The sequence below is a fragment of the Varanus komodoensis genome, unplaced genomic scaffold (assembly GCF_004798865.1).
Source record: "Varanus komodoensis strain SLA01 unplaced genomic scaffold, ASM479886v1 scaffold1, whole genome shotgun sequence".
Lineage (NCBI taxonomy): Eukaryota > Metazoa > Chordata > Lepidosauria > Squamata > Varanidae > Varanus > Varanus komodoensis.
In genome coordinates, this window is record NW_025335268.1 from 62564842 (window position 1) to 62588023 (window position 23182).

The 23182-nt window shown below is 38.8% G+C and overlaps 1 protein-coding gene across 2 annotated transcripts; it reads left to right on the plus strand.

Moving 5' to 3' along the window:
• The first annotated feature begins 749 nt into the window (after positions 1–749).
• PNISR (PNN interacting serine and arginine rich protein) lies at positions 750–23182 on the plus strand. Of its 2 annotated transcripts, none has more exons than XM_044427431.1 (10): positions 750–865; positions 9984–10090; positions 12682–12867; positions 15566–15792; positions 18081–18267; positions 18696–18886; positions 19765–19902; positions 20558–20657; positions 21330–21383; positions 22541–23182. In XM_044427431.1, the coding sequence occupies exons 2-10, from the start codon at positions 10003–10005 to the stop codon at positions 22741–22743; spliced, it is 1374 nt and encodes a 457-aa protein (XP_044283366.1). In that variant the 5' UTR covers positions 750–865; positions 9984–10002; the 3' UTR covers positions 22744–23182. The 2 variants fall into 2 exon arrangements, with proteins under 2 accessions (XP_044283366.1, XP_044283375.1); XM_044427440.1 differs by having other exon boundaries at positions 12682–12822.

The following is a 23182-nucleotide window of genomic DNA, read 5'->3' on the forward strand; positions in this document are numbered from 1 at the left end:
ATTTGGATGCAAGTCATTGCAGTGGATTGATTTCTCAGTGAACATTTAGCACAGCGGTACTAAATTAACCCCACTGAACTCAGTAGGTCTCTGATTAATTATAAAATAGATTACGTTCCAGCTGCCTTTTGCATTGCACACTTGCCAGACAGTAAACTCCGTTCGACATTGTTAAACCCGCTTGGTGAAAACGCACGTAAGCTACCTCCTGAGATACCAGTAACACCTAACTCTGACAGCGCATGCGCCAAATGTTTCAACCGCGCCTCCTGGTTGGGATGCCAAGAGAGGAGGGGGAATCGCTCTGCCCTTCCTAAAAATGGCGCCCATAGAAAAAGTAAATTTGAACCTTAAACAAAGATGGCGGCAACTACTGGCATGAATGGCCTGCGATAGAGAAGGCAGCCACGGAAGATCTCTTTCCTCTTCCTGGCATATATTTCTATATGCTTTGTCAAAAAGTGGATATTGCCATGCCTATATAAATTATTTTTGCTTTAAGTGCCCAAGCGACCAATTTTTTCTTTTCCTTGCGGCAGCAGCGAAATATCCAGGTTTAGAATAGAAGCCTCCACCACCCCCACCCTATTTGGCCACGTTCAGGGCCGCCGGGAATTAAAGTCCTGAACGTCTGGAACACCCCGCCACGCCGTTCCATGTTATCGCCTGCCCATAGCAAAGATGGCAGAAAGTCTCGAAGGGCTAGGCCTCTTTCTCCGCCGAGCCTTAGTGACGTATTTTGTTGTTCCGGGTGAGTGCCAGCAGGCGCCATTTTGTGTGGTTCGTGAAAAGCCAACCAGGGAGACAGAGGTAGCACCGGAGAGCTGCAAGTATCGCTGGTCGGCGAGGAAGGCGCCGGCGGGGGGTGAGTTCCGCAGCTCGGCCGAGAGGATATGGAAGGTGGCCGAGGACTGTACCTCCTTCCCGATCGGCCTACGAGCTCGGCGCTGTTGTCTCAATAGCCGGCACTCGGCGGGGCGAAGAAGGGGGAAGGGCAGCCGTTCCGGGCTGGAATAAAGAACGTAGAGAGGCTGCTCCTGCCTCTCCGCCTCGCGGATCCCTGCGCTTCTGCAACGGGTTCATGTTTATAGCTGCGTTACTGAGGCGGGCAAACCCTTTCCCCCTAGATTCCCTCCCCCGGTTCCTCTGTGCGCATGCGCGATTGTCCCGACTGGAGTACCGAAGGGGCGGGTTGAGGTTGGGCCCGTTAGGAACCCACAGTGCGCATGTGCTGGTGAGCTCTGGGTTGGACTGGGTTGACAGCTGGGGCATTGGCGGGTGTTGCTGCTGCCTCCGCCGGGCAGGAAGCGAAGGGGTGGGACGCACACGTTGGGCTTTAAACATGCATGTCGCCTCTGCCGCGGATTACTGATAATTGCTGCAAGAGAGATGAACGTAGAATGCTTTACAGTGTGGTCACACATGACATTGTAAAACAACTCTTTTCTGTTAGGCGTGTTTCTAGGCCAAAAAGGTACTTCGAGTAACTCTTGCGACATGTGAACTTTGCTATTTTTGCAGCTTGACCCAGTACATGCCTTTTCAGAAGTACCCTCTGCTCAGTTTAATAGGCTTACACAGGAGAGCAACCCTGGTCATATAGATAATGCAACTAAATTCTAGTAAGTTATTAGTGAGGAGGTAAACTGCAAGAGACAGATGTTGTCTTCATGGCAGGGCTACAGACTTCCACAGAAGAATCAAACTGGCCACTCTGGGAGGAAGGATGCTGGATTAGATGAATTTTGGATCAGATTCAACAGGTTTGCTTTTAGGCCCATTCAGATTTTATTTTCTAAATTGACAGTGACATTCTTCCTGTCAGTAATGTACAATGAGCACCTCATGGCCTACTGCAGCTTACAGAATTTCAGTACATAACTCCTGTGTAGTGTGGTCCTTTTTCTTTAATTTCCTGTTAAGTAAATGATGGTACTTCTGCATTTAAAAAACTGTTGCTTGAAATTGTTCATTTAACGAATTTATATCAGTGTGTTCATTGTTTTCAGTCTTGTAAACTTGTAAGAACCCATGGCTATATGCAATAAAATTGAGTGAACGATAGGGAGTTACCTTGGATAGTCTGTAGTTCATTAATATAAGCTAGTTGCCTATGGGTTGAGTATTTATCTTAGTTGACTCTCACTGATTTGTGTGGCCAGATAGACCATAGAGCTACTAACATTTGCGGACATATTTGCAAGGATGTTGTTTTTTCCTTTAAGCAGATAGAATCTGATAAGCTGTTAATGAAGGCATGTTCATGGTTATTCTGAAATTTAATCATTTCCATGTAGTATTTCAAAGTGTGTCATCCTCTCTTTTTTAGATGGCTTTTTAAAAAAGCCTGGCAGAGAAGCATTGATTGATATTTTGGGGATGTGGCATGTAGGTGCTCATTTTGTAACTTTGTTCCTAAGCTGATCCAGAGGTGTTTTGGTTAGTTTCATAAGTGAACTTGGTCTGAATCTGTCAGTAATCAAGACTTTTAGTTGATCATATTCAGTTAGAGTGTTTCATTGTATGCACATGTTGCTAAAATATTGCATGTATTCCTTTTACTTACCATATTATTACCATACCCTTTCAAGTAGCTTGAAAAGTGTGTGCCTAGAAGTATTACATAGACTTGTTTTGTTCTCACATTCTCTAATACACTTAGAAAGTTCTGCTGGACAACTGATTAGTGGAATCAGTGAAATTCAATAATAAATAAATTTGCTCACATTTTTGTGAGATGGGTTTGGGTGAGGTAGAGTGGCTATTCAAATGCTTTATAACTGAATGACAGTACGATAAGGTTCACCCACTCAAATCCTCCCATTAGATATAAAACACTGAGTCTTCTAGTTAATATATTTGGTAGACCAATGAAATGTTTCTAGCCAGGAGAATTTACAGTAACTTATCAGTGCTGTTCCAACAGAGTTCTGTTCTCTTGTTCTTTAATTTTCTTGTAAACTGTCCTGAGATGTTTTAAATATAAGACTGTTACAATTACTTTCCTATAACATATTTGGATATGGGGTGTCTTTAACTTTCTTGATATCACCCTCTTTTTTTCTTTGTATGTAACACTGCCACCAGGAATTTAATTCCTGTCCTATTAATTAACTTCTCCCACTAGGTTGTACCCCAGCTGTAAGGTTCCTTCATTGGGCTGTGGACCTGAATGTGAGACACTGATATTTAAACAGCTTATGACTCTGAGTTAACAATAAACAAAAAAAACTTTATTTGCACAATAAGCATATTGATTTCAAGATGTTCAGTAACTTATTTCCGAAGTGAATAGAACAATGTATAGTAACAACTTCTGACTGAGCTATCTCACTCTTTGCCTTCACACTTGTCATTCACAGATCCTCCTTTCCCTCCTGAATGTAATTTGACCAGTTCTTACTTTATTTATCTCAGTGCATTCTTTGTCTTATGCACTCATTTCTGTCCGCCTGTATCTCTCACACCTTTAAAATGCTTGACAGTATTAGGTTTTGACTCTCTCTAGTGGCTAATAAGCCCTCCAAGTATTCTACTTCCTTCTCTTTCCTTTTGTTCCTTAAGTGCCTTTCACAGCATTATCCGGGATTCAAGTGAGAAGGCTGCCTCTTCAGATTCTGTAGATTTTCTGGCAGACCACCACTTTTCTGACTGGAAAGTATCTATTTCCCCCCTTGCATGCTTCCAAACTCTGACCACACACTTTCAGTCACCAACCAATCACCTCCCTCCCTCCCTCACTCATCCTCCTCCTCTTCTAACGCCTTGCTTTTCTGAAGCTTCCTAGCATTTAAAGGAACAAACTAATAACAGTTTAAATCAGGGGTGTCCAACCTTTTGGCTTTTCTGGGCCACATTGAAAGGAAAAGAAATGTCTTGGGCTGCACATTAAAATCATAAACACTAACAAAAGTTGGTAAGCAAAAAAAAGTCTGTGCATATTTTTGTGATATCTGCCACCACAGATAAGTCCTCACATAATCCTAATTATGTGGTGACCCGTTGGGAGAGTCTTAAAATCATTGAGCAAGTCCAAAGTTTGTGATCATTAATAGAGAAAATGAGCATATCTGAGTAATAAAACTTCATTGATTTTTTATTTTTTATTATAAAAGTAAAAGAAAAGAGGGAAACAAAAAACTAGTGGGATATTTGACATTGTATTTGAGAAACTAGTGGATCAATATCTGGGTCGATGGAAGTAGTTGCAGTTTTCAGTGAGTTCTCAAGTTGCTCATCAGATATTCTGGTTCTAATTTTACTCTTAGTGTGCTTAATTCTTGAAAATAGTTGCTCACAAATGTTGATGCTTCCAAAAAGCGAAGACATGAATAAGGCATGATTTTGAAGCAAAGGGATATTTGTCTCTGGGTTGATACGACCTATAAAAGTTCATGATCAATTTTTTCTTTAAGTTGAATGTCAAAGTGCAGCTTTATACATTCCATTTGAAAATTGGCAGGTAACATATTTAGGTCAACTGAAAATGGAGTTGGAAATATACCAAAATAGTGCTTATTTTCCCAGAAATCTTGAAATCTATTTTCAAATTCTTGTATCAAATCGAAAAGCAAAGCTGCATATTTTTTGCTGTCTACAGTACTGTGTTTAGCCAACATGTTGCAATGTATGAAATTGTTTGCAATGGTAGGTTGAAAGATTATTGATAATAGCTGCAATTATTGACAATAGCTGCCAAGTCACCATGAGCACATGTAACATCTGATGGTATAAATTTGACTCTCTGCACTTTGAAGATAACACACTGGAAGCCGTAGACTGCCATAAAACTGAAGCCATGCATGTGTACAAATAGTGAGAGCATAGGTATGTTTATTTTATGTGACATTGCGACACAACATTGTGCACCATCCCACTCAGATGCCTGTCTAGCTTCTTTTTTAATGTCTCTAGTGTGGGGGAGCCCACCACCTCTTTAGGCAACTAGTTCCACTGTCGTATTGCTCTGACACTGAGGAAACTTTTCCTGATATCTAGCCTGAACCTGGGCTGTCGCTACTTTGAAGTACTTAACAGAGGAATATCATGTTCCCCCTCAGTCTTCTCCTCTCAAGGCTGAACATGCCCTCTAAGTCTCTCTTTCCACACATTTAAATTTAAAAGTTGCCTTGCATCCCAGTATTGGGAATAGATTGAATATATATAAATAGATTTATCATCACTATTGCATGACTGAAGTTGGTTGCACTCTAAAAGTACTTTAGAAAAACAGGTGCAAGTTCATATTATGTATGGTTAGAGATTTGTATAGCTTTCTATTCATTTCTTCATGTGGCAAGGGTATAATACAACAATATGCCTGACACCTTATTTTGTACTTAAAACTCTTGTTGAGTGTTTGGGCTTAAAAATAAGATTTAAAAGATTAGTACTGAAGGAATAGGGGCAGATTTCATGGAAATCTGCAATATTGTCTAGGCTTCTGATGTCTAAAAAAATTATGCTGACATCTAGCCATCTTAATGTTTTAATTCCTATTCAGGGATGAAAGCTAGAAATGTAATGCTGGCTTCTAGGTTTTTAATTTCTCAGAGTGCTGCCTTTTTAGTCTTAGTACTTGCATTTTGTGCTGAATTATTGTTTTATATTATGCATAATAATCATGTTCACAATAATTTTGATCACCATAGTACTAAAACATGGTTATTTTCTTCAAGTTTTCAGCACTGATTGAAATTTGAAAAATAGGGGAGTGAGATCTCTGAAAGGTGCTTTTGTCTTGATCTTGATTTTGCTCAGGCTTCTTTGTACTAATGATTGTCTAAATATTTCTCTTTTTGTCTCAGTCTTTCCCAAAAGTTCAGCATGAGTAACAGCAGTTTAAGAAAATAGAGTAGAAATAGAATATTTAGTTTAAACATTTAGAAACTAAGTTAGCTTGTGGCTGTTCAAAATCAGCCCAAACAGGATTTTTCAGAGCTCATCTGGAAAGTATTCAAGCTCAGACTTCAGTGGACAACAGCATACCTTACAGATAAAACATCTGCATCAATGTTTACTTTTGTCCAGCATCCGAGATTGTCTTTATGCCAGTAGCTTTTGCCCCATTTTTGCTAGTTGCAGCCCACCTTTAAAGAGGTCATTCCTTAAAAAGGGATGGATGTCCTGGGAATACCACAATGGCTTCTTTGTATCATTTTGCTTGTTGGAAGCTTCATCAAATTAATAATGAGGAGAACAGGAATAAGGAAGCCATGTGATAATAGATAAGCTGCTCAGGCTTAAATTAGCCTTGTTTAAGGTGAGGAATGAATAGAGGTATCTTGGTGGATCTCTGGTTGAACCTTTGGAACATCTTTTTCCAGTCTATTGTCCATCAGATGTATTGGACTACAACTCCCACTATCTTGAGCCAGAAAGTCCAGTGGTCTTGCTAATTGGTGGTGATAGGGATTGTAATCTAACACATCTGGATCAGTAACAGAGTAGAGAAAGCTGCTGCATCTCATAGTCTTGTATTTATTCATATGTTCCAACTGGTTTATTTCTGAAGTGAAGAGAAACTGAGTTGCATAGAGGAGGGATGGGGATTGTGCTGCTCTGTCACTGCCATTTATTGCAGTGCTGCCTCTAGTTGAATTGAGACCATTGCTCAAATCTGGCTAGAGCATTGCTGTACAGCAGGGATGGGTTAGCTGTGAACCTCCAGATGTTTTGGTTTACAACTCCCATAATTCCTTAACATTGGCTAGGGCTAATGACCATTCCAAACAAAACATCTGGGGGGTCACAAGTTGCAGTACAGTGATCATTTTGAGTTGTCGTGCACATTTGGGTATGAATGTGCGTGACAACTGTCTGCAGCATCCCCACCTCTTCCACTTTTCCTGCATAATCCATGATCAATTCCGTCCCAGATTGTGCAACATTATATGGGAATTCAGTCTTTTGGGTGGTTTAGGGACTAAGCAACCCAGCTGTTAACTCGTGTTTTGCTGTTGAGTTAACTTCTGGGGTGTTAAACTTCTGTCAATGTCAGTCATAGGTTGTGATGTTAAAGAGACAGGGGTTCTACAGGCTGCTTATATATGATAGTTTCAACATGCAAACAGAACCCCCAGTTCCATAGTGGAACTTTTAATTTCTACTATGTACATACATAAAACACTGGGAGGGTCACTAGTTGTTCAACCTTGCTGTACAGAAGTGCTCTTTTAGAAAAGACCATATTCTGATGCTCTGCAAAAAGAAAATGGAAATATATGTTTCACAAATGACTAGGAAATGCATTCAATATATAAGTGATTTTTAGAGCTTTATAGAAGGATGAAAGGTAAATAGAATGAGTTGTTACGGTTAGATAGAACTATTTTGCAAGTAACCCTAACTGGTGTTTGGAGAGACTTCCTTGTATTTCAAAGTTAGGCTACAGCAATAGGAATGAAGAAACAATAGTAACTTTATAATTGAGATCTGTTGTAGTTCATAGCTTTTGGATAATTCATATGCAATTACTTAAAAGTATAGCTGCTTTGACGTACTATGTACATATTTGCTGGATCCTCTGTTTCTTCAAAACCCTTTTTTAACGTCAGTGTTATAGAGAATATCTTTAATCCTAAATTTATATGAATAATTAGAACATTCTAAACCTAGAAAGAATTGGGACTTCTTATGGATTTCAGCCTTCTTAAATGCAGGAGAAGAGTTTGGGGGCAGTAAAGATCAAGGTAAAAGAAACAAATAGACTTCAGGAGGGACAGCATATATAGCTATAGTACACTAAAGCAGGTTCTAACGTTATTCACTCAAACAGAACCAATATAATCAAAACAAACCTTGTAAATTGTGTCTGTTACCACCTACTGTAGGGGTATCCATGAAACACTGATGGCAGAAATATTAGGATGAGTAGAGTTCATCTGAAGTTTTCCTATGTATGGAAGTGGCATTCTGCTCAAGGAATGGTGGTTCTTCCATTTTATGCCAGACAGCCGTGCAAGGAAAGTGGAAGTAAAGCCAAATGTGTTCTCTTGCTTATACAAGAGCTCCTGCAGCCTCTTATAGAAGCACAAGAACCTATATAGACCCTGTCTATTGGCAATAGCGCATGAACTATTGAGTAAGCATTTGTGGAAGAACACAAGCATTTTTTAAACTTCTGTTCATGGTTCTTATCCAGTGCATAGTCATTGTTCTTTCATTTATTTAGTCATTTCTGAAATGTATATCTTTCCCTTTCAGTGCCAGATAGCATTACCAGAGCTGCTTATAAAATATTTTAATAATGTGTTTCAATAATAGAATAATAAACAGTGGCATAACAATTTAAAACTGCAACAAAGCACAGCAAATAAAAACTCTGTGCGGCATAATAGATTGCCAAAGGACTAACAGGTCCTGGGAGGAAATATTTATCTGGTTCCAAATGACATGAATGTGCACCAGGTGAGTCACCCTGGAGATAACATTCCACAGGTGGGAGGTTACATCAGTGCTGAAAAAGTCAGATACCTTATTGCTAACTGACTTGACTTAGAGGATAGAGGCACCTGGAAAACAGCTTTAGCTGATGATCATATGGCCATACCAGACTTGTATGGAAAATATGTCCAAATGGTTTTGTTTAGAACATGGACATATGGATAGGTATGGACTAGCAGTATACCTATTCCGTAAATAAAATAAATTTCATTCAGTTCTTTTCACTGCTTACTGCACTGTTCACAGAACTTTAAGGAAGGCAGTTATACTTTGTGGATGCAGTGATTTTAGTATGGACTTTTACCCATGAGCTGTCAGATACAAGTGGGAGAGAGCAGGTGTGCTGATTATAGCATGACAGTTACTTCTGTTTTTAATCAACCTGTGATCACTTCGTTCATTGAATATGACAGAAAAACCCAGTGCGCTGTTTTTAAGCACTAAAAATCCAGTAGTTAGCAAAATAATCCATGGCTTGGTCAGTACTGTGTTTAACCCTTAACCAAGTACTCAGGGTTTGCAGGTCATTCTCAGCAAGCTATGAATTTGTTGATCAAATTCAGTTGATTAAAAATGAAACTGTTGGTGCACAGGAGACAGTGCATCCTGTCCCATTTTTAGTGATTTTACAATACAATCTGGTATATGTCTACTTAGAACAAAGTCCTGCTGAATGAAATGAAATTTAGGAAAAGGAATTTCAACCTTAAAGAATTATCATTTATAACACAGTTGTGAGCTTACCTTGACTGAGCAACAATCTTTCAAGTGGAAAATTACTGTTTCCCATATGATTTGAGCCTGCCTGTTTTGGGGCCACCACCCTTTAAAATGTGTCATAGACACCTCTGCTCTCATCTTGAAATGATCTCTGGTACCTTCTATCTATCAACAGCAAATAGTAGCATTCCCAAACCTAGAATTTCTTTCCTCTTGAGATTCATTAAAGCTGGAACATCTTCCACAGTCAATTCAATACCCTATAATTTATGAGCTGAGAATAATGCATTGTATCAAAGTTCTGTCATTTAAATTTGTATGCATATGATTTTGAATCCAGCTGGTACAGCTTGAATATTATTTCCTTGACAGCTACTAAACCTTCTGATAACTTTGGTAAACCTGTTTGAGGAAGAGATAGCACTGACCTTGATAACTGTTGTCCAGATCCAGGTAGGGAGTCCTGTGGATTTTTAGGTAAATACAGTCAGGTATAACTGTTTTTCAGTTGATCAGTCACTTGATCTCTACAGTTCTGACAATAGACATGAATAATGTCCGTTACCAGATGGCAATCCTGTAGCTGAAATTCTGGTATGCTAGTGTTTGTGGATTCTATTGGGAATTCGGTCAAAACTGAAACATGCTGTGTTCTTTTAAAATATTTAGGTATATAATAGCTTTATTTCAAGTAAAGTATAATTTGTATAGCTTTGCCTGGGTGACCTTTGAGAGGTTTAAATGTTACTGTGTAGAACTGAATTACTCAAAACATAGTCTCAACTCAAACTTGAAATGTTATTTTTGATCAAATGTAGAGTGTATAAAGAACTAAAGATGTGGGATCAAGGTGGGCAGCCTTGGCAACAGTGGCCTTTGAATCAACAGCAATGGATGCAGTCATTTCAGCACCAGCAAGATCCAAGTAAGTAAATAGTTGGAATGGTGCTATCAGGGTGAAAACCAGCCAAATGACCTACATTTTAGGTGGGATGGGGGTCATCTTGAAGTCTTCCAGATTATTTAGTTTTCAACTCCAGTCATACTTTACTATTGGATGGGGCTGATGGCAGTTTCAGACCAAAACTAGATGGAAGGCCACAAGATGTCCACTTTGGGTTAGAGACAACTTTTGAACTTTTTGAATTCGTCACTTAATTGTGATGAATTCAGAAAGTTCACATCATCCTAACCAAAAGTCAAGCTAATCCTTACTGTTTGCCACCATTTGATTTCCTTACATGTCCCAAGTAGGTTCATTGGCAAGCACAGTTTCTTTTCCTAAATTGTACTTTAAAGAGGTCCCTTAGTGAAGAAAATAGAGGGAAAAACTGAAACCCATAGCAAGCACAAAAGCATGCTGAATTAATCCCTTCTTCTGTATTGCAGTGTACCTGAGCTTGAATGTAGGAGGGAAGAAGTAAAAGAGGAAGCATCCCTTGGTGGCAAATAGACATAGCTAGCTTGGTGTGCGGCTAGTCTATGTTACTGATCTGTCCACCCATCAAGAAAATTTTGGCTGTTTATGTGCCCTGGATAGTTGTTATCTTCTTCATAGGCTTTTTATAAATGAAAACACTACTAGAAGCTTTGCATAATTCAGTGCCTACCCTTGGCCAATAATATGTTAAAATGGGGAAGAACAAACAAGGCTGTTGATGGAAATCCATTTTTAAAAAAATCTTGGATCTACTTTTAATCCCAGCCATAGGGTCCAGTTGCTGTATATGTCAGTTTTTCCTCTCTGTATATATTTTTGTTTATGTTTGTTTGTTTGTTTTTAAAGTAAGCTTAAAATAAAAATGTGTGGGCCAAGTTAATCAAATCAGGATGCACTAACTGAAGGCAAATGTTCTAATAAATTGTTTTATTAGACTGAACTTGGCTAACAGGTGGAAAAGTACACAGAAATAATAGTGCAGCAATCAGTCTTAAATGCACAGGGTTTCCTGAATTAGGAAAAAAATCTTTAAAAATGTAGAAAGAATTGATTTTTGAAAGGTAGATATAAATTTGACCAAAAAAATCAATCCTATTTAAGTTAGTGAGATCTTTTTCCTTTTACTTCATTGAGATGCAAATTTGTACTTTTTAGATTGCATACCTTAATGTAGACAGCTTAAATCTTCCAGTTGCATTAAACTGGACTGTTGCAGATTGAAACTGTTCAAGGTTGCAGCAGATCAGTCTAAACCTATATATTTAAAAGTTAAGAGTAAGTCCTATTAAATTCAGGGAGATTTTAATTCTTCCTAAATGTGTATAATATTGTAGCCTTGGATATTTTGTTAGATTATTCTAAAACACAGCTGAGAAAGTTTGTTAAATGTTTTTTAAATAACTGTCAGATTGGAAGAAAATATAATGAAACAATAACTGTTTCGTTTAATAGTTTAACAGCACAGTCCTTTATTTGTCTAATCCAGAGTAAGTCCCAATGAGTTCAGTGGGGCTTACTGTTACATAAGCATACATAGGATTGCAGCCTGTGTCTAGTGATTATTTGGGAGTTCATATCATCTGTGGAACTGTATTCTTGAAAAGGTCCAGAATTATTTAATTTATATGAATAAGGATGATAAAGGAATGGGCCAAACTACATGCTAGGCTAATGCCATTAAATTCTTTGTATCAATTAAAACATTTTTCCTTCTCTTCGGTTCAAAATGATTATAACAGAATCTCTGTAACAAAGGAATCCCTGCCTTCAGAACTACAGTCTAAAAGGCAGGATGGTAAAGGGATTGGAAGGGAGAAGGGGGGGAAAAGCAAACTTAGGGTAGAGTCCTATGGGTTATACCCTTGCTAGATGGAAGCCTCCAGTGGTCTGGCAGGCTGCTGGTAGCAGGGTGGAAAGAGCAACAGATGCCATTTTCACCTCTGCTCTCCTTTTTGTAAATTTTTGTCTATATGGGCCTTTAAGTCATTTAGAGTAGTAGTAAGACTGTGGCTGGAGATGCCATAAGATTTCTCATATCCTGGTCTCTCCTGTCCCTGAAGTTATTTCCACTGCAGCTGTGAGAGGGCAGTAGGATTGTTTGAATCCTGGAATCCCCCTTCCAAGGCATAGCAATGTCTGTAGCTTCAAAAGGACTCTGAAAAATCCTTGCATCTTTGGGATGCTCTCTGTAACTGATTCTGACATTACAGTGCCTTTTCTGTCCAGGAGAAGGGAAGCAAGCTCCTTTTCTGACCAATGGATTGGGGTAGGCTGGTCTTTCCCTTCCCATGAACATCTTTCTGGAAGCAGGGAAGGTAGCCTTCAAGTGCCTTTTATCCTCCAGCTGATTGCAGAGGCCAGAGTATGCTGCTGTATGGCTGTGCAGCCCTGAGGCAACTGGTCAAATGATCTGAAGAATATAGTTGTGTTCTTACCCCTAATCCCCCTCCTCCTCCCCAGGCATTGGTGATATATTACTTAAATGGAATGAGATGCTGTGTTCATGGGTTTGAGAAGTACATCATCCTGCTTCTGTTACAGAAATCTGTTTGCTGAAAATATAATTTTAATTCCAGGCCAAATTGACTGGGCTGCATTAGCTCAAGCATGGATTGCGCAGCGAGAAGCATCAGGGCAGCAGAGTGTGGTGGAACAGCAGGGGATGATGCCAAATGGCCAGGAGATGACTGGAATGGAGCCTGGTCCGAACAATCACGGTAACTTTCAGGGCGATCCAAACTTCAACAGAATGTGGCAACCAGGTTTGTTTACTGGTACTTAGTTCTCTGTTTGTGTATTCTAATGCTTGCAGGCCCACAGCCTAATCTTAGGAGCAGTGTTTAAATAGTGTTGCTACCTACGAAGTTCAAATCTCAATGGCTTTGAATCACTCTCTCTGTTATTGTACAGGATTAGTGTGACCACTGAGGACACCCTGAGAAAGATAAGCATTCATTTTTTCTGTATAGCTCTGTCCCTTTTCAGTCACCATGATGTTTGCTGGATTGCTGTCTTAATCAGCTAGGATGACCTGGGTTCAGGCTCTGGCAGAGATGTTTATAGATCAAAATCCTTTTTGTCATCTTGAACATTTTAAAGACTTTAATTTAGGTGTATTATGCTGTCATTGTCACGCTAATAAAATAATGTTACATGACTTGTGAATCATATAGTAACAGGAAGTTTAATACAGCTGTAATATTTAAAAAACAGCTCACCCTCAGCATGAACCCAGTTTTGCAACATGCACCGCAGGTCTGTTTATCACTGTTCAATACCTGTAATGTTACACTAGGGCAGGGGTCGGCAACCTGTGGCTCCGGAGCTGCAGGTGGCTCTTGATTCCCCCTGCTGCGGCTCTGTTGCCCAAAATATGCGTCACAGCCGCCGGTCTGCCACCGAGGCCACCGAGTTACAAAATACCAATAGGTGATGATGAGGCATCCACTCAGGAACACCCCGCTAGCAGGTTAAGTAAATTGTGACATTAGAGGAAAAGAGTGGAACAAGCTTCTTGCAGGCTCTTATGTTACACGAAAGGCTGCTGAAAAGATTCTCTTTGTTCAAATGTAATCTCCTTTCTCTGAATGATAAAAGCTGTGCTTGGGACCTGTCACAATTCACATCACTTGACTGTTTATCTGTTAATCAGTCACTAAACACATCTATATTTGCGACTTCCCTTCCGCCATAGGCCAACCATGAATAAATCGAAGTTTCTGAAGAAAACCAAACGTTTAATGATGAGTGGGTAGATTCATTTGCTTTTACTGCTGATGAACTTATGAGGTTTGCTGTTTAATCCATGGAGCCCTTTAGCACTGACTTTGACTCTGCAGGAAGCTGTTCTCCTATTCAAAATATATGAAAGGAGTCCTACTAGATTATAATGTAAGATTAAAAACAACAGTTTTTAGTGACTGAAAAAGAGCTGCAGCTAAATCATAATGAAGATATACATAGCATTAAGGTAAAAAACGATATATGCAGTGTTACCTTCATTTTAGATGTCAAAAGGGTTTTGTGGCTCCCGGTGTTTTCTTCTGTGTGGGAAACGGGTCCAACTGGCTCTTTGAGTGTTAAAGGTTGCTGACCCCTGCACTAGGGGAATCCTCTTCTTCCCCTTGGGCTCATTGAGGCTGTGTTCGCATCCGTTCCATTGTCCCATAGCCAAGGCACCAGAATTAGCCCACAACTCACTCAAGTACACTTCCAGGGAAAAAAGAAGTTTATTTAAAAAGTAATAATAGGGACAGAAGGGGAAGGGTGTGTGGGATTTCAGAGGGAAAGAGAGAGTCTTTGATCAGAGTCATGTGTTTCGTCTCTTACCTAAAGGTTGGCTTAACCCCTTCAAGACAATACTTTTCTTTCATGTTTCAGATAGGCTAGGCTACCTTACCTAGTTAAAACATTAGTTCATTTACATGTGCATCCCCCAACCAGGTGTCTTTCAGATGTTTTTGCTGGGGCATGTCTCAAAGACAAATCAAATGCTCAACTCCTTGCAAACATTTTAAAAGTAGTTCAAAGCACATGAGAGATTGATGTACATGCATGGTGGCATCCTAGATCATTAGGTACTGCACCAAGCTAGTGTTTCTCTATTGAAGCTAAACTACACTGCAAACATTAGAATGGGATTTCCAGAGCATTCCCTTGGCAAAGGAAGAATTTGCAAAGCCACTTCCAAACTGGTTCCTTTTTTAAAAAAAGTAACACCTGTTAGTTTTCTATAAGAGTGCTTTTGTAATAGAAATGTTAATATTTTTAGACTTTTTTTTTACTCAGATTGGGAGTAGCCAGTATAAATCATCCTGCTTTTCTTGGTGACAGATCTTTAACGCTTATCTGCCAAAAGGATTCCATCTGTATGTACAGTTGGTTTGTAACGAAACCCTAACCAAGTCTTTACCTTAATGCTTTTAAACTTTTGCCTTCCTCCCCATGTGCATAGCAATATCAGAGTTTGTGTTCATAAGCAAAGTAGAAGCCTTGAAAGAGTTGTCAAGTTCCTCACCCTTGAATTAGTTATGATATCATATTGGGCTGTTTAAAGGATACATACTGGGAAAGTGTAGCTGATATTTTCTTTCTCATGGTTTGTGCCTGGGAACCTCCTATCTTGGAAGAATATTTTGATAAATGCTAACCGAAATACTATTCTCACCCACCTTGCTGTGCTTTATTATGCCTTTTCTAAGTCCTCAACTAGCTTCTGGCATGTCTTAGATTAAGCATATTCCTGACTGTGGCAGATGTAGCAGTTTATTTAGCCAATATGCAAACATTTAGAAGGAATACCAGTGATAGCTGAGACACAAAAATGAATTTCAGGGTTTTATTATGTTCTGTCCTTGTGTTATTTTACATCAAATACTTCGCTTCTGTAAGCTAAGACAGTCTGATTAGGGTTAAAAGCGTGTGACTAAAATTGTGTATTTTTTTTTTTAATCCAAACAGAATGGAGCATGCCACACCAGCCTCCTCATCCACCTCCAGATCAGCCATGGATTCCTCCAGCCCCAGGTCCAATGGATATTGTTCCTCCATCTGAAGACAGCAACAGTCAGGACAGTGGAGAATTTGCCCCTGACAACAGGCATATATTTAACCAGAATAATCACAACTTTGGGGGACCACCACCTGATAATTTTTCAATGGGGCCAGTGAACCAGTTTGACTATCAGGTGAAACGTTTGTTGTCTAAATATAGTAAACTTGTGGAATCCCTTCCATGGAGCTGTTCCTTGAGTGTCATTTTTCAACAGAGTTTCTTGTTTGGTTATTATAATAGCTCCCTATTTTAATGTGTAAATACACATCTTACAAAAGAGAAAAATATTAAGCCAAAGAGGATAAAATGCTTAAATATATGAACAAGTGTATTGTAAGAAGGAACAGTCTTTCATAGACTAGTGTAGATGAATTAGTAGGTCTTTTTCACCTCTCACTGGTTTAATTTTCTGAATAAAGTTGACTTTATACTCATTATTTCACTTTTGGAAATAAATTGTGTCTGAAACAATGTGAAGATAAGCATTGGGTCTGATCTTGCACAGAGCTAGGCATATTTAAGCTTATCTGAAATCAGTTGAATTGAGAAATGTAGAACAGTACAAAATTGTACTTAGTGCCCTGGATTTAGCTACTTGTCCTTGGAGAAAGACTTCCTCAACCTGCACGGAGTTCCCTGTTTGTTTCAGTGAAAATGGAAGTAACACTGGTGTGCCTATTTATTTGGTCATCTAGATGGAACAAAATCAGTGAGGATCATTGTGCACACAGCATCCACACATGATTCTGAATGTGCCTAGCATTCCTGAGTGCAGTCCAGAGAAGATTATGTATACTAGCTTCCATTCATTTCACTGGCTTTTAGACACACCTACATATTTCTGAATTGTCATTATGAACAGCATCTTGGTGATATTCAGGGTTTAGGTCTGATATTTGGTGCTTTTGAACAATTTACAAAAGCCATTTCTTTCTACAAATGATAGGTACTTTTGAAACTTTTTTCTGAATAGTAAAAATCTGTGGAAAATACTAACTTTTTAGGGCTGTTTTTCTATCTCCCACCCTCATGTATTTCAAACTCACACAAACTTAAGACATATATATATTGGCCATTATGTTTTTCTTCACTTACCTGATTTTAATTTTTTTAAAGGCTGTAAATGCTAATTGTAATTGGTCAACAGAAGCCTTTAACATGCACACAAAATGTCCCCCTCAAATTGATGGGGCTCCAACTGAAAGGGATACTGCCATGCAGGCCGCACACACATGACATTTCCCTGGTATAATTAAAAAAAGGAACTTAAGCAGCTGCAGTGGCATACCTTCTAACAAGTCAACTGAAACTGACAGTGCTCAGTTGAAATCAATACATTTGTTAAATTCAGATTTTTCCATTTAAGTGTGAAACATTTTTGTGGTACTATAAAGGAAGATTCTTCTATTTTAGATTCCCAAATGGATAGAAAATATAATTAAATTATCTTTAACTTTTTATATTGAGTGTTAGATTTTCTTGTCTGAAGTTGTGACTGATTTCAAATTGAAGAGATCTTTATGCTTTCCTTTAAAAAAGGTCCAGGGGGTATTTATACAGAGGTCTCAAATATATGCTAATCTATTAGAAGTCAGTTGATAAAATGGTTGGCGACTGCAATCAATCTTTTGAAAGTGGTATACACTGCTGTCTGAAACTACAATGTCATTAAAAGAAGAAAAAATTAACTATGTGCCTGCTTCCATCTACATTATACTTTCAGATTCTCGTTGCTGTCAGTCAGTTATCTGGCAACTGATCTGGATCTCAAACCATATGCTACGACCACATAGCATTATTTAATATAATTTGCTTGGAAATTCCTTAATGAGAATGATACTAGCTGCTTAGGTTAGCATTTATTACAGGAGGATGACACTTATATTACAAGAATAATATATACTGCACTATACAGACCCCATTTTCACATACTCTTTGCCCCTATGGATTACTGCAAAGACTATATAAATTAGGAATATCTTCATGGTCTGAAAAAGAGAAAAAAAATGGCTGGACTCATACTCTCATGAGTCTATCAAGCTTTTATTTCTTGAATAACAGCACCTAGTGGGACATTATAAACTCATTTTGAACTGAGCGGACATAAAAATCACCCTGTGTTATGGTGGGAGGGGTTGCAGTTCTATTGTTCAAAGTTTTTTAAAAGGAAACTTCCCACTGCGAGTGATTCAACTTTTGGCCATCTCTTAAGTAGATTTCCGAATCCTATCTGGTGCTTCCAAATCAAAATGTAGAGTTTTGGAGTCCATAGAACATGAAACATTCTGTAGAGGTTATGGGTTTATTTGTATACTTGGCTTCCTGTTCTTCCTACTTTGCTTTTTGCAGAGAAATAAAATGTTAAGATTGAAGACTGCATAGCATTGATTAGATGGACAATGAACTTCATTATTCTTTCAGCATGGGGCTACTTTTGGTCCACCTCAAGGTGGGTTTCATCCACCTTATTGGCAGCCAGGACCACCGGGCCCTCCAGGGCCCCCAGCACCTCCCGCTCCTCCCCAAAACCGAAGGGAAAGGCCAGCATTCAGAGATCGCCAGCGTTCACCTATCACATTGCCTGTGAAACAAGAACCCCCTCAAATTGGTATGTCTTAAGCATATTTACTGTAATGCCAATAATCACCATTCTCAGGTTCAGCACAGCATGAACAAGTTACGAGAATGCGAATTTTGGTACCTGATCTCCACCAGGAGAGAAAAAATGCCTGGGAAAACCTGAGCAAGAGATGGGTTTTGCTTGCCTGTCTCACCTGCCCATGCTTCGTTCATATGGTAGATCTTCCACCCATGCCATCAATAGAAGCTCACTCAACCTGACTCTTATGTATATGTTGCCACCATAATGTCTAAATTGGCCCAGACAGAGAATTAGGGTGCCTTTTCTGTTTCTGTTTTTTGTTTTAAGAGACCTGTCTGCCTATTTTTCATTTGTTCTGAAAGCTAATTGATTAGGCTCAGAAAGAAAATGAATGGGTGCCTGCTAATTTTTTAAAATCCTTCATTATGCTTTAGATGCTGTTAAACGCCGAACTCTGCCTGCTTGGATTCGTGAGGGCCTTGAGAAGATGGAAAGAGAAAAACAGAAGAAGCTTGAGAAGGAAAGAATGGAACAACAGCGTTCTCAACTGTCTAAAAAAGAAAAAAAGGAACATGTAGAACCAGGAGAAGAAGATGGACCTCGATTACCACAGAAAAGTAAATTTGTAAGTGGTTGTATTTGTTCACATTTATATATTTCTGCATCAGATATATTTCAGTTTAATAGAAGTTGTGTACTTTAGAAGGCTGAGTTCTTTCTTGTGTTGGTAGCAAAAGCACTGAGCTACCCACATCTTATTCTGTGTTTTGTTAGTCCTTTGAATCAAGAGTGGGCAACTTGTGGCCCTGCAGATGCTGTCACTGTTTCTCTCCTTTTCCCTTCCCACTAGATCAAGACAAGAGGCTTCTGTCTACAGCCTTTGATTATGTTAAAGCTGGCCAAGACTGGCTTTCTGAATAAAGAAAGTAAGGTAAACAATATTAGCAAGAATCATCCATCAGGAAGGGTCACGCTACTTGTGAGCCAAATGGCAGCAGTGCTGGACATTGTGCCAGTCAGGTCTCCTGACTTGGTGATGGACAACTGGACTGCTCAAGCCACATGCACCCTGGCACTCCCTGTTCTATAGTGACTCTCCCTGATGCAGAGCTGGTCTGGTTCTTGCTAGCTGCTTGGCTTATCTTGCAGTTTATTTCCCTTGACAGTTCGTACATTCTGACACCACTTAGTTCAGTTCAGGTTCTGAGTCTGATGTATCCACCTTAGAATGCTATATTTTGAGAAAAGTTTCAGATGCTCTGAACTATTATCTTTCACCATTGGCTGTGTGTGGTTAGGACAGATGAGAATTACAGGCCAAAACATCTTGAGGACCACAAGTTGTCTACCTCTGTAAGGTATGGGGGTATGTGGTGATTGGTATAGAAGATTGTGTTCCTTATTTCTCTCTTTGTTATCAATATGAACTGTGCAAACTTTAAATAGGAATGCTTCAAGTATTATAAATAAGTCTTGAACTTCTACATTTGCATTGCCTTACAGGATAGTGATGATGAAGATGAAGATCTTGATAATGTAGAAGCTACTAGTAGTGGAAAAATAAGCCGGAGTCCCTCCCCAGCTCCTCAAGAGGAGCAAAGTGAACCAGAAATGACAGAGGAAGAGAAGGAGTATCAGATGGTATGGATAATTTTGAAACCACTTTCATGAATGTATGTGTTTGGTTATTGATATGGTTGTCTCATTATATTTCAAGAAAGGTAAATTGAGTCTATCCCGATTTAATTATTGTGATTAAATTTGCATATGACTATGATTTGTTACATCTATATTCCACTTTTCTTCCAAGGAGCCCTAGGTGGTCCTCCATTCCATTTTATTCTCACAATGACCCTGTGAGGTAGGTTAGGCTGAGAGTCAGTGACTGGAGCAAAATCATCTACTGAACCTCCTGGCAGATTGGGGACTAGGATCCAGGTCTTCCTAGCCATATTCCACCTTTCTAACCACTACAGTACATGGCCTCTCTTCTTCTGAAACAGTAGTTTAAAAAGAAAGCATGTTTTGTTTTAAATGGTATGTGTATATATTGCAGCAAGTGCCATCTCAAGAGATATTTCTCTTGTGAGGTACCTTTTTTTGTAAATTCAAATAAAGCAGCTATAAATAGATGAATTTTAAAACAAGGGTTTTTTAAAAAATTTAAAACTGCATATCAGTTCAGTGCTTCAATAATGACTGAAAGCAAGCTACTTTGTCCCTTAACTTGAAGAAGCAAATGGGTGTAGCTGAGAATACAGTTTGAACTAGTGATTTTGTATTTAAAATTGTTCAGATGTTGCTGACAAAAATGCTGCTGACAGAAATTCTTCTAGATGTTACAAATGAAGAAATTTATTACGTAGCCAAAGATGTCCACCGGAAAGCAATAAAAGGTATGCTTAGGTTTTGTAGTAATGTCATTAAATATCCTTTTGCATGGCTTAGAACATTTTAAAACCATAGAATTTGCACCTAAAAATAATCTAAATGTATTGGAGGAAAGTTGAAAAATTCAGTTGTAATACTCATATATTGTTGTCCTGTGTAGTGTATTGTTCTGTGCAGTGTATTGTGAGTTAACTTCAGTTATTCCATTTCTTTCTTATAGAATTTTATTTTAAACAGTTGTAACTTTTTGTGTGATAGCTTTTAGATACAATTTTCTAGTTCAAATATAGTTGAGCAAAAACTAAGGCAAGCTTGAATAATGAATGAATTTGTTATTAGGCAGCTATTTTTACAAAAATAGGTAACAATATTCCATATAGTCCTGTGCAACTAATTTAATATTGTACTGATTACAGACTAAACGTATTAACTTGAAAATGTATAAGTTGGAAATGGCTTCTTTTTATTTTGTCCATTGTTTATTCACAGTTTAAATTTCTAAACGTTCATGGCCAGAAAATTACTGGGCTTTCAATGGATGATACGTTTTTAATGTCTTTTCTCTCCTCCACAAAACAGCAATAGTAGTAGATTTAACAATACCATAGACTCTCATGACTATGAAATCGTGGCTATTTGTGTTAACATGTTGTTCCTGTTGTTGATGTGATACAAAGCTCCTGCAAAACAGCTGGCACAGTCCAGTGCATTGGCTTCCCTCACTGGACTTGGTAAGTAAGTTCCTGATTTTTGAGAGGGACTTAATGGGGTGATAGCTCTGGCTTGCATTTCTGAATATGTAGTGAAACTACCCAACATGCATTAGGCAAGCACCCGATAACATTTTTATGCTTATCTCATAAATACATCTACTGAAATAAATGAATCTGTACAGTTTGTAATAATAAAGCCTGTCTTGTCAGTGAAACTTGGGGCTTTTTGGCCAGATAGCTAATACAGTGGATGTGAAGGATTTTTTCACCTGTTTATAGTTCAGCTGTTGGTTCAGTGAAAATGCTTCATAAAATCTACTATTTTTTCTTGCCAATATTTCCACAGAATAAATGTATATTTTGACTTTTCATAACCAGCATGTAAATTGGGACATGCTGAATATGAAGTTCAGAATTGCATTCTGAGATGTAATAGATCTTTTTGTTTGCATGTCAGTGTAACATCATTAATGCAATGTTTAATAATTGTGATTTTAAATAAATACATATTTTGACAACTAGTGATGCGTTATTTCATGTTAGCTTAAGTGTATTTTGTAAACTAATGTAAGGATTAAGGGAACCTGGAACAGAAAGTAAAAAAAAATCTGCATCAGCTACTCAAGAATACTTTCTACCAGTCTGTTAGTTTTTACAGATCTGTCTTTTGGGGGAAGAGAAGTCCATTCCTATTCCATATCTGTACCTTTTTAATGTACAGTCTTTTCTGAACAGTAGAAAATTGATTGGCATTTGGGACTTTTTAAAGGCCTGGATATTGAAGCTGACTCATTGTAAAGATGTCTTCAGGAACAGGTCTTAGGCACTGCACTCCTGTGTATATGCTCTTGCTGATGTATACTAAGTATTTGGGACTGGCTCTGTAAAGAGCTTCTTTACCCATATATTTATCGGAAAAGTACATAATCATAGCGACTGCTTGCTGGAAAACATGGCAAGCTGTTCCGGAAGAAGTAAAACCTGATACTGAACAGCAGGTCACATGTGTGGGCCTTGAACACTACAGTCAACCAGCATTGGCACTTCCTCCAGAATAAGTGGCTTCTTCAGTGAAGGAGTGAAAGATGGGCAATATACTCTCCTCTTTGCCCTGCAGAAATATTAAGAACCAGGATTAATCTTTCCTCGTGATAGACTAGGCTTTATGCACGCAGGTGGACTGGGTGGTTATGGATCAGGAGACAGTGACGACGAGAGGAGCGACAGAGGCTCTGAGTCTTCCGATACTGATGATGAGGAACTGCGACACAGAATCAGGCAAAAACAAGAAGCATTTTGGAGGAAGGAGCGAGAACAGCAACTATTGCTAGAGAAACAGCTGGAAGGTAGGCTGTTCATTTGGTTCAAAATTAACTAGAGCAGTGGTAGTTTACACATCCAGACCTGTGATCCACCTTGTACCCTTGCAATATGGGAGCCAACTCTTATGGATATAACAGGATATGTTAATTATTACATCAAACGCAAGTAAAACCATGCATAAGGATGTACTGTGCACACCAGCCAGAGCTATAGGGGGCATGTAACCAAAGATATTTTTTGGGCGAGGCTAACTTGTAACTGTTTTTTGTTAGTGCTGTCTCTCTGATATGGTTAATAACCTCAAACTTTGAAGTTAGCCTGCGATGTCTGTTACTTGAGATGACCTCATTTCCCCCAGGAGTACAGCCTGGAAGTCTCTGACCTTAGCCATTCTCAATCCCAGGAGCTACCTGGTGGGAGCCAAATACACAGTCCATCCCAAATTTTCCAGGGAAAGATTTGGCAAGAATCTTGCAGTAAAACATAGGTGGGAT

Excerpts from the sequence above, each read along its gene's own strand:
- PNISR (XM_044427431.1), top strand. The coding sequence starts at position 10,003 with ATGTGGGATCAAGGTGGGCAGCCTTGGCAACAGTGGCCTTTGAATCAA. Across the intron at positions 18,268-18,695 it reads ACAAGAACCCCCTCAAATTG|ATGCTGTTAAACGCCGAACT; the intron begins GTATGTCTTAAG and ends ATTATGCTTTAG. Across the intron at positions 20,658-21,329 it reads CCACCGGAAAGCAATAAAAG|CTCCTGCAAAACAGCTGGCA; the intron begins GTATGCTTAGGT and ends TGTGATACAAAG.